Source organism: Gracilinanus agilis, chromosome 1 (genome assembly GCF_016433145.1).
Source record: "Gracilinanus agilis isolate LMUSP501 chromosome 1, AgileGrace, whole genome shotgun sequence".
NCBI lineage: Eukaryota > Metazoa > Chordata > Mammalia > Didelphimorphia > Didelphidae > Gracilinanus > Gracilinanus agilis.
In genome coordinates, this window is record NC_058130.1 from 97,127,814 (window position 1) to 97,140,364 (window position 12,551).

Genomic DNA, 12,551 nt, shown 5'->3' on the forward strand with positions numbered 1-12,551 from the left:
TATATAAAGAACTAAGTCAATATATATATATGAAAAACAAGATCTTTATCAGAGAAATTTGTTATGATTTTCCCCCCAGTTTGTTGTTTCCCTTCTCATCTTGGTTGCATTGGTTTTATTTGTACAAAAAACTTTTTAATATAGTCAAAATTATCCATTTTACATTCTCTATCCCTTGTTTGGTCATACAGTCTTCCCTTCTCCATAGATCTGACAGATAAAACTATTCTTTGTTCCCCTAATTTACTCATCTCTCTTTATGTTTAAATTATATATCCATTTTGACCTTATCTTGGTATAGGATGTGAGATATTGATCTAAACCTAATTTTATCATATTATTTTTCCATTTTCCCAGCAGTTTTTGTCAAACAGTGAATTCTTAGCCTGAAAGCTAGGATTTTGGGGTTTATCAAACACTAGATTACTGAGGTAATTTACCCCAATTCTATTCCACTGATCCACTCTTCTATTCCTTACATGTGCATTTTTTTTTGCATTTAAGATTTTTCTTATTTTTAAAAAATATTTTCTCATGTTTACATGATTCATTTTCTTTCCTTCCCAGAGCTGACAAGCAAATCCATTGGGTTATACAAATGCTCTCACTTCATACCTATTTCCATATTATTCATTTTTGCAATAGAGCAATCTTTTAAAACCAAAACCACAACTCATAAACCCATATAAACAATTTTAAAGGCATCTTCATTCTTTAATTATCCAGGTACAGTCATCTTTGGGTTAAAAATCTTCAATGACCCTTTCATCTGCTTCTCCATAATCAGTCACCAAGAGTTATTGATTTTTCCACTGCAATTTTTCTTACATTCTTCACTTCCATAATTAATGCTACTAGATCAAGGGTTGGCAACCTTTTTAACCGTGAGAGCCATAAATGCCACATTTTTTAAAATGTAATTTCGTGAGAGCCGTACAGTGCTCACAGTGCGTGCTCCTGTAACAGCGCCTGAAAAAAAATTGACTTTATGGCTCCTGCAAAAAGAGCCAGATATGGCTCGAGAACCATAGGTTGCCGACCCCTGCACTAGACAGTTCAAGCAAGAAATAATGGTGTGAACTATTGTTAAAAAAAAAAGTCTAGCTACACCTGTATTGTCTCTATCTAATTCTTCCTCAACACTGCCATTAAATCTGATCATGCCATTTTCCTATTGAAACATCATCAGTGGTTCCATACTGCTTAGGATATAAAAGTTTAATCTCTTTAGAATGTAATTGAAAGGACTGTGAAATCTGGTCCTACCTTACCAGTCCTTATTTCCTATTCAGCTTTGTAGAATCTACCAAACTGTGTAGTCAGTATCTACCAATACATCTCTTATGACATTATGAATATCAATTGCCACATTTGGCATGTTTTGTCCTCTCCCTCTCAGCCTCCACTTTCAACTTAAATTAAATCCTATGCATTCTTTTAATGTTCTACTGTTCCAATAAATGTGATTTGTTTATTAAATATTCAATAAAATATCAGTTCCTTGAGAGTAGTGACATCTCCAAAACCTAGAAAAATGAGTTACCTAGGCACTTGTTAAATGTTTATATAATTGAAATAATCTCTTTAAGACAAATTCCTAAGGGGTTTATAAAACAGTTGGAAATTCAAGACATTTATAACAATGCATATATGACAAAATATGACAGACCTATTATTTATACATGGGAGAAGGAAAGAATGGCAAAGAATCAGGGACATATTCCCAGTACAGGAAGTGTGTTATGCACAGAGCAGTCATTTAATTGATATCTAAAAGATTGATTCTGATGAAACATTTAGGATGGCTTTCAATGGCTTGTGTGATATAAGGAAGCAGAAAGAACAGTATAAGAAACAGTGGGAAACACTGGAGTCTGGAGATTACACATGGTCCTGCTTGGCTAAAGTCAAATCATAAAGGATGTTTTGAAGGTCATGGTAGGAACACTTAAAAGTCTTTGTTTTTAATTTTTAAATCTGTTTATATCTTGGTAACTCAAACTAGAATCAGGCAAACAGGAACCATGTAATACATTTACTTTTTGTATACTTCCTGTGTTCAAATATCTTTTGTGTAAAATGGATATTTAATTTGAAGTGCTTGGCTAAAGATAAATAATATGTGATTTGAAAGTAAAGGCTTATGCCTTTTAAAAAGTAGAAGAAAAGATCAGATTTTTTTACAATCCTGGGTAAGGGGAGAATTTTTTATAATCCTGGGTAAGGAGAGAATTCTTAACTAAGCAAGGGATGGAAGACCTTAACATTAGTTTTAGAGCTAAGGCGGCCTTTAGGAGATAACAAGTATAGTCTTCTTTCGAAGGGTTGTGACTTTCTCAAAATTACATAGATGGTGTAGAAGGCAGAACAAAGTTTCAGACTCAGGTCCTCCACTCCAAATACAGCACTTAAATCAGTGGTTCCCAAACTTTTTTGGCCTTCCACTCCCTTTCCAGAAAAAATATTACTTAGCCCCCTGGAAATTAATTTTTTTTTTAAATTTTAATAGCAATTAATAGGAAATTTAGATGAACCTGTGGCCATCACCGCTCCACTGGATGGCTGCAGCACCCACCAGGGGGCAGTAGCGCCCACTTTGGGAATCGCTGACTTAAATTCACCATGATCATAAAAGATAAAACAGAATTCCGACTATATAATGCCTTTTGCATAGAAGAAGCCAATTAAGATAAAATTTGAAGAGAACTAGTAGAACAGAAATAAATTATGTGTCGATGAAAATTATCCTTACTCAAAACTCCACTTGTTTGTTTCCTATCCAGAATAAAAAAAACAAAATCCTCTGGTACTCAAAGTTCTTCATTACCTATTCTCCTCCTTTCTTTTCAATGTTCTTAGTTAGACCTTACTCTCTCTAACATGTATTCTTCAATGCTGTGACACTGGTCTCCTGGTTGCTTGTTCATATGTAAGGTATTCCATCTCTCTCTCCTCGAGGCATCTTCTCTGGCAATCATCCATGACTGGAATACTCTCCTTCTTCAATTTCACCTATTGACTTCTTTGGTTTCCTCAAGTCCCAATTAAAATCTCATCTTTTACAGGAATCCTTTCTCAACCATTCTTAATTCTAGTGCCTTCTGTTAATTACTATTTATCCTGTATATAGCTTGTTTGTTCATGGTTGTTTGCTTGCTGTCTACCCCATTAGACTGTAAGCTTCTTGAGGACAGGGGCCATCTCTTGACTCGTTTTATAATCCTAGCACTTAAATGTTTATTGTTAGAATCAATGCAAATATTGGTTCCAAGGCAGAAGAGTGGTAAGGATTAAGCAACTGGAGTTGTGTCACACAGCTAGGAAGTGTCGGGCCAGATTTGAACTCAAGGTTTCCTGTCTCCAGGCCTGACTCGAACCACAGAGGCATCTATGAGCTTCCTCACTAGGTTATTTTGAACAGAGGAATGATATGACCAGAGGTGGGCTAAATTTAGGAAGGCTAATCTGGAAAGAGTATAAAGGAAAATCAGAAGGCTGTAAGAAACTAATAATTCCAAGAGAGAAGTCATGAAGGCTTCAATTATAGGAATGGCAATAGAAAAGAGAAGGCTAACTGAATCAAATGAGAATGACTTACTAGATATTGAAAGGTGAGACTAAAATAACAATGGGTTTAAGCCAAATAGTTATGAAATAGTATAAAAAAAAGAAAAAGATATTTCTGAGATGCAGTTAAAGAAATGATGAATTCTTTTTCAGACATATTTTATTTAAAGTGCCAACAGAATATCTGGTCTAAGGGTTCATTAGGCAGGGGGAAAATGAATCTACTCTTCGGAAAGAAGGTACAACGCTAGAGACATGGATTTGGAAATCATATGCAGAGGGGTGTCAGATGAAACCACGGGATGCTATTGTTACAGGAGAGAATCTAGAAGAGACAAAAGATTATGGACAGACTCTTAAGAATCAAGACTTTTCCTAATAGATAGTAAAATTTATAAGCACTACCTGAAAATCAACAACAAAAACACCCCAAAGTGTGTCTGTGTTTTATTGTCTTTGAAAAGTAAATTTCAGTAAAAACAAACAAACAAACAAACAAAAAAAACTAACAAAAAACTCACCATTATGCAATACTGGCTCTCTCCAGTAATATATGTTATTTAAAAAAAAAAAAAAACTAAAGCAAAACATTACACAAGATGCAAGGAACATTCTTAATCAAAAACCCTAAATGTGTAATAGTAAAGTGTTCAGAAGGTAAGTTCTTAAGAAATATTCCAGGATATATTTCATGTAGCAAGAAAATTTGCTTCCTCTGCTGCATAATAAGCTGCTACAAATCAAGATGGAAAGCAAAAGAATGAATAGGAAGGTTTAAAAGATATTGTTATCTTACATTCCTTATTTCTTGCTTCCTTATCCCTCCTTCCAAATTTTCCCTTCATATCTTTTTTCTTCCAATCTGATACTTATTCAACTCCATATGACTTTGTTGATTTCTCTCACTTATCTAACCCTACAATGCTGATGTATACAGTATAAAGGGAATACAGAGTACTTAGCACTGGAATTTATTTATTTTAATGATTTAATGCAAAGGAGGGAAAACACAGATAATAAACTGATTCAAAACAAAGTAAATGGGTATAACAGTAAAAACAAATAATTACATTTACATTTTGGCAATATTAAAAGATGTTTTGTAATTGCAAACATTCTAAGAAATTGTTCCTCAAATTGATTTTACTATTTTTTAGATAATCTCATTAGCTAGTTACTAATATTCACAACTGAAAATTCCTTTCTCTGTACCATGCATGTCCAAGTTACAAGGCACACACAATAACAGGAAAGTTTGGTTAGGAAAGGAACAGAGAGATAGCTTACGATGGGAGGTCTTTGGCAGCTCTCAGACCCCAGCCTTTCTTTTCAGTTAATATCACTTCCACATCTGCATGCTGTTTTCTCTGGAATCGTCTATTGGAACAATAGTCTCCATTTGGACACCGGGAAGAACTGAAATTAGATGGTAGTAAAAATTAACTCTTAGGAACAAACTCAAAACGGTCAGTTTAATTATTAGATACCTCACTCATATATTATTCTACATATACCTAAAAGCAATAGTTTACACTTACAGAGTCTATGTTTTTTTCACAACTCTGTGTAGTAAAGAATTATTCCTGTATAATAAATGAGGAAACTAGGCATCAGAGAGGTTAAATGACTTGCTTGTGGCCACATTTTTAAATTTCAGAAATACAGTGGTACCTTGACACACAAGTTTAATTTGTTTTATGGCCAAATTTGTAACTCAATTTGCTCACATCAAATCAAATTTCCCCAGAATGCAATTAATATGTTCCAGCCCTAAAAAAAAAAACATGAATTTTTTTGTTTTATATGTTTTAAAATGTGAAATGTACTTTATAAATAGCAAATAAATATATTTATAGATAATAATAAAGAATGTAAAGAAATGAACTTGCTTGTGAAGTGTTATACCTTCAAGGTCAGGTAAAGAAGATGCTGGCGGAGGTTTTCATTTTTGCACTATGGCTTAACATAACTTACTCTTTACACATGTAATGGCTACATTTAAATGCAAAATTGATCTTACACGTTACTCATGATATGTAACTTTATCGCCAAATTTAATTGCTATTTTTTTACTTTATTTAATTATCATTTTCTTCATTGAATTTTGGCCATTTTGAAACTATTTCATTTAGAAGCAGTTTCAACAAAAACCTTTCCATGGAAGTTTTTTTCTTCCTCCCTTTCAGAACATTTCAATAATATGTGAAACAAGTGTCATCACACACCTCCAACGCAGGACCTGTTGCAACTTTCTCTGGGTGTGTCTTTTCAATAAACTATTTAATTTTCCCCCAAAATCTCAGCATTTCCTTAATTAATCTCGCTTGTACTGATTACCTTCTCCACCTCAGGCTCCTCCCACGGGTGGAAGCTTGTGATTCAAATATCTGCATGTGACTTAAAAGCAAAAAATTTGTATCATGACTGCTCATATCTCAAATTGCTTGTAGCTAAGGGGGCATGTGCATCAAGGTACCACTGTAGGGTCAAATGAATTATTCCATTTTCAGTGTTCTCTTTCTACTACACATAGATAATGTTAATTCTGATTGTTGTCAGTTTAATGATTTTGCATTAAATGTGGCAATTTAAAATTAATTATATACAGTATTCTCTAGAATATTAGACAAGGTAATACTAGTTATCTATCTCATACATTACAGGCTACCTTCTAAAGGCTGAAGCAATATAAAGATGTTTACCACTCTGTACAATTTATTATTTTCTATAATCCTCATCAACTCTGCTTCCCATTAGTTTGGGCCACTTGATAGTCAGCTTACAGGTAAATATTTGAGGAAAGATTTTGCTGCATGAACACAGGTCTGACCATTAAGAATTTCTGCTCAAAGTGGATACAAACTAATGACAAGAACCTTTTCTTCTTCCTCTGGTCAGTATCCCAAAAGGAATGGCTAAAATTAAACAAAAATTAAACCATCAACTTGGTTCCCAATGAAGGACAAAAAAAGGTTCAAGATCTATTTCCTGTCCTCAAGTAATTTACTCTTAATATAGGAAGAGAAATACATGAAACATCAAACAAGATGTAAATATTTCAAGACTATAGAAGAGATGTTACAAAACAACTGTTTAAAAAATAGCATGAAGGACAGAATTCACTTCAAGTTGCAGTAAGGAGAAAGTTTAACAGAAGAAATATTTCTGCTGTATTCTTAAAGATGAAGAGTAATTAGGGATAAAGTTTGAAAAGTAGAATGAGCATAGAAGGCCTTGACAATCAAAACAAAGAATTTATTCTGATGGCAACTAAAGGTTTTTAAGAAGGGAAATGACAAGATCATAGAAAAGTTTTAAGTAAAACTGGCCTGGCAGAAATGACTAGCAAAGGGAAGGACCAGAGGCAAGAAGACTCATTCTAATTATTTGTTTTTCTCTTTATCTTTATGAAGATTTTTTGTTTAGAAAAGTTTACCAGAGTAATACCTATGACACCCACTCTCACCTCACCAACTCACTTTGGGTTACATTTAAGGATTAACATGGTTATTAGCATACTATACCTTGAAACTAATAAAAAAGATTACAATATCCTAAAAATAATGATAAATATTGGCTTTCCCCCTTTTTTCCTGCAAAGGAAACAAGTTATACGTACAAAGAAAAATTATTTTTGGAGCCTGAAGACTTGTCTTCAAGGCCCAAGTTATGATACTTACCAGCTCTACAACCCTGGACAAGTCACCTGATTTCCCTGAGCATTTGTTTCCTTATCTGTAAAATGGGCATAATCATACCTACACTAACTACCTCAACATTGTTGGCATATATACAACTTTACATAAATGCACATTATTTCTAGAGTGCTGCAGTAGAAATAATTTTGCAGTGAGAGGATCTGTGTTCCAGCGAAAGTTCAGACACTTACCAGTTTTGTGATCCTGAACAAATCAAAATCTCAAACTATTTCCTCATCTATAAAATACATATTCATATTATCTACCTCATTCATTGATGAAAGTGATTTTTAATCTTACAATACTATATAAATATATAAGATCAAATGTACATAAATATTAGTTGCCAGAACAATCACATCTTTCATATTACTAACACCCCACCCCCAAATAAATGGATACATTAGCAAGAGGGATCTAAATGAACATTTCATTAATTTCTATTTGATGTACAGAAGTTAGACCTAATGTTAGGTTAAGTAGTCATGATTCATGCTTCCAACAGAATTGCTGAAGGCATCAAATATTTTCATTTAAAAAAATAAGTAGCCTAGATATCAAGGCAAAAAGGGGCTTTAAGTATGCATAATGAAATGGACATGAAGGATGGTAGAGGAAAAGAGCTGATGTAAGAGAAAGCAGCACTAGAAAACAGCAATTTTCAAAATCATGTCTGAATATAAGTCTGGAATCCATGAGCTAGGAAAAGAATGAGAAGCCAGACTGTTTTTTTTATCCAGTCTCACCTCAGTTGAGTATACACAATGTGCAAAAGAAATGTGCCTATCCTTTAAGGTGACTCTTATTTTTCTACCTTTACATAATCTACATCCAAATCCTTTACTAGAATTGCCATTGTTATGAATAAATATGCTGTGAACCAATTAGGAAAGGCTAAATCTAGGAATTTAAGGATGCAACAACTTTTATACTGCCACTCCTGAAATTATCATTCTGGTAAGGCATGGGATTGGACTCATAATTTTACTGATATATAGATCCCCTAAAATAAGGAAAATTTCTACCAATGAGTATCTGTACTTTCTCTACATCATATGTTCTTAAGAGTTGCCTATAACTCTAAGTAATTAGCTTAGGGTGACATAGCCAACAGGCCAGAGATGGTACTGTAGTCCATCACTAGGTAAACATTTATTGAACAGTGCTAAATTCTAGAGATTTACAAAGGAAACAGTAATAGCTACTAAGTGCTGGCATTGTCTAACTAACTCTTGTCCCAAGTAGTTTAAACATGTTCTCAAAACTTTTTGCCAATTCTATCATATAATGGAAATGTCTAACTTATCTTTTCCCAGGGCTGCCAATTCCTAGCTGTGTTCCTTGCTTAAGGTCAACTAACTCCTGTAGGCCTCAAGTTTTCTTATCCATAAGTTATTTTAATACTTCTAAAATCTCCTTAGTCATCCTATAATGTTGTCCAATAGTTAAACTACTTCAGGATACCTAGAAGAGATAGCAAATGACAAAAGAGATAAGAAAAAAAAAAACACTAAGTTATTTTCCCTGTCCCAAGCAAGACCATCTGGAATTCCAGAAAGCCATCCAACATAATAGAACTTTCTTTAAGGCCCTATTACAAAGAATGACAGTCTCTATAGCTAACTGTACTCATGACAGTGATCTGACAGAGCAGACAAAATGTTTAAGTACAGGCACACAGCATGTAATAAGACAACTGGAAGAAAAAGCTAGTATTCCAAATAAAATTATATTTACCATTCTATCATGAGGAGACGATTGAGACAATCTTCTCCACATGCTATTTCTCCTTGAGCTCTATCATCTTTAGAAACAGGTGTACACTCACATTGCATTCGCTTGATATCCCGATGGGATTTATTCTTCTTTCTAATGAGTAAAATTTTTAAAAATGGGTTAACTAAGAGCAAATGAAATAACTGATATCTCTTAAGCAAAACGTAGCCTTATATAAATTCAATGTATATTTTTTGCTTTCTAAATGAGGTAAAATCACTAGTAACAATGAGAATTCAAAACAATATGACTTTAGTCAACCAAGGCCCTGACAAGTAACGGTATGGGTTAATTCAAGACTATTCTTTTGGAACCCAAAGTTTGATTCCTTCCTCCAAGTCTGTTAGGATCTCACGCTAAATTACTCAAATCACTAAACAAAATCTGGCTAGGCTCAGGAGGAAATAAAATAAAAGACGCTGGAGTGACTCAGCTGGCTAATTACAGCTCAGCTAAAAGCAAGTTTCAGATTCAGTTTTCTTGAAGGACAAACAGTGTTACACAGCATAAGGGGAAAGAGATATATGTCATAAAATTAGGTAGGAAATAAAAAATATGCAGATAAATGTTAATTATTTACTGAGCACTCTGTTGAGCTTTGGGGATTCTTCCTTGTGGTCCTTCAAAACTACTATTGACAGGGGTCTAACAAAATAGAATTATGATAAAGAAAAACTAATTCTGTAACATAGTAGTCATCATACACATGTTGGTCTGGGGTGGGGGAGATAAATACATATAAATATATAAATAAACCAAGAAAAAAGGGAGTTCATTCAATTGCATGTGTCTAATTCTTTCAAGGGGGAAAGTAGATGTACATTCAACTAATAAAAGTATGATTACCTGCCTCTTTATCTCCATCAGAACCCTTAATACCAGGAAATACTGACAAAGTTTATAGAAATATCTCTCAGCTTGAGGAAGAACTAAATGACTTCTAATAACACGATTCTTACTCTATCTTAAACAGGTGTGATGATAGTTTTATTCAGTTCTTCTGACCAAAAATAAAACTATCTCCACAAAAAGGGATAAAAGATACTTCCTTCAACTGACAAACAGGAGAAAATCGTCTCACTTTAATCCTTTAATTCTAACCTATGTCTTTTTTTCTTTGTATATGTGGTGGCTCGTATCTTTTTGTTATAGATGTCAAACTTTCAGAAATAATTGGCTTATGGCACTTAAGTCTATTCTTTACTCATCTTAAATTGTCTATTTATGAAACTACTTCCCAATATACCAAAAACATCAAGCACTGCATTTGGATTCAAAGAAATCAACTGTGTAAGTAACAAGATAGGGGGAAACATAGTTAGCAAACAGTTTATATGAAAAAGATATGGGAGCTCAATATGAATCAGGAGTATGACTTCATAGCAAAACAAACTAATGAGATTTTAGGCTGAACTCATAGTAGAATACTGTATTGAGAATAAGGAAGTGATAATACTACTGAAAAATCATAAGTAGGCCCCAATAAACAAAGTAGAATGGACAAAAATGTGAAACAGGCTGAACTGAAGGGATAGTTAGGATGGTGAGAGATGATGTGACTGCCAAAGTTTATAAAAGTGGGATTATACTTCTGTTTGGCCCAAGGGAATAAGGTGATCCATTGAATGAAAATATACATATATATATATATATATATATATATGTGCATATGTATATAATGTTAATTTAAGTTCAACCTAAGGAAAAGAATAACTACTAAATCTGTCCCAAAAGGAGATAATTACCTCTAGAGGATAATAAGTTCTGTTGTTGAAGACCTTCTACCAAAGGACAAGTAATTACTTGTTCAGGTTATCATAGTTAGCCTTTAAAGAATTGTTACAGGGTTGAACCATATGATTTCTGTGGCCTACTCCAACATTGTTAATAAAAATCATTTGGGAAGTGTTACCCCCTAAAAATTCCAATAAAATGTATTACCATTTGATTAGAGTATCTGGATGCTCCTGAACTATTTCAACTTAAGCTGAGTGACACAGCTGTTTAAAAATAAAGGCTAGGTAAAGGCTAGGGGGCAGCTGGGTAGCTCAGTGGATTGAGAGTCAGGCCTAGAGACGGGAGGTCCTGGGTTCAAATCTGGCCTCAGACACTTCCCAGCTGTGTGACCCTGGGCAAGTCACTTGACCCCCATTGCCTACCCTTACCACTCTTCTGCCTTGGTGCCAATACACAGTATTGACTCCAAGACAGAAGGTAAGGGTTTAAAAAAATAAAATAAAGGCTAACATCAACTATATATATATATATATATATATATATATATATATATATATATATATATATATATATACACATACACACACATATACATATATACACACACATATACATACATACATATATATATACATATATATATACATATATTGTAATATATATATGGCATCCAGATCAGGGGAAGTAACTGTTCTACTGTATTTTGTTCTGGTCAAAAAATCTGAATTATTATTTCAGGTCCAGTGCCTCACTTTAAAACAGAATACAAAATGAAACATCCAAAGGACAGTAACCATTTTGGTGAAGAGTCTATTTAGAAACCATGAAGAACTGAAAGAACTAGCTATGTTTAGGCTGTAAAAGAGACAACTTAGTCAGACATAAGATTTGAAGATCTAGAAAGCTTCTGTCATATAAGAAGGGAGCAGACTTGTTTCATATTATTTCAAAAGGCAAAATTAGGAGCAACTAACATAAGAACTTGTTAACAATAAAGAGCTACTCAAATCAAGAATAGGCTGCCCCAAGAGGTAATGAGCTCCCTTTATTTAGAGAATTTATGCAGGAGCCTGTCCTAGATACTATAGGTCAGATTTTTTCACTGAGTAGGGAAGTTCAATGAAATAAATCTTTAGGGTCTCTATTAATTCTTAAGATTCCACAACTGATTTTAGAGCTCCAAAAATGAGCCACTGGCCCATTAAATAAGGCACACATTGCAATGATATTTATTCTTCTATTTGATAGTTTCAATATAGCTAGATCTTCCAAAGAAAGCTAAAAAGCCCAAATCTCAGTTATCTTGAACATTTGCCATTCTACTTATTATTTTTGATTCAAAAAATACTATATTTTTGTGAGGTTTCTATTAACTCTATCAGTGATCATTAAAGAGCTCAATCTTAAGAGTCTAAGGGCAATTCATTAATGGATAGGATAAATGAAACAGAAAATTCCTTAGCAAGTTATTTTAAAGGAACCTAATCACAATCTTTTAAAAATCAAAAGGTAGTCATAGTGGGAATTTTTAATAGACCCAGAAGTACTTTCATTCTCTTGCTAATTTGGATAATTATATATGTAACTTATGAGTGAGTTACTTGGTACTGTGGGTTTATGAGGCAAAAAGACTTCATGCATTTTTGTTTCTATTACCTGACTCTAATCAAATTCTGTAAAGGGACAGAAAGGACAAAGGAAAATTATGAAAGTCTAAAAATTTTAGGTATATATACTTCATTTAGGAATACAACAGAAAATTTAAAAAAAAAA

General features: G+C 33.4%; 1 protein-coding gene across 4 annotated transcripts in view; it reads right to left on the reverse strand.

The window, feature by feature from the left end:
• SETD2 (SET domain containing 2, histone lysine methyltransferase) overlaps positions 1-12,551 on the reverse strand; it is a 138,564-nt gene that overhangs the window by 82,935 nt on the left and 43,078 nt on the right. For all 4 annotated transcript variants that reach the window (XM_044682253.1, XM_044682189.1, XM_044682329.1 and 1 more), the window contains exons 4-5: positions 9,003-9,134; positions 4,855-4,983 (exon numbers count right to left, since the gene is read on the reverse strand). In XM_044682253.1, the coding sequence (XP_044538188.1) occupies positions 4,855-4,983; positions 9,003-9,134 (261 nt within the window). The remainder of the gene's footprint in view (positions 1-4,854; positions 4,984-9,002; positions 9,135-12,551) is intronic.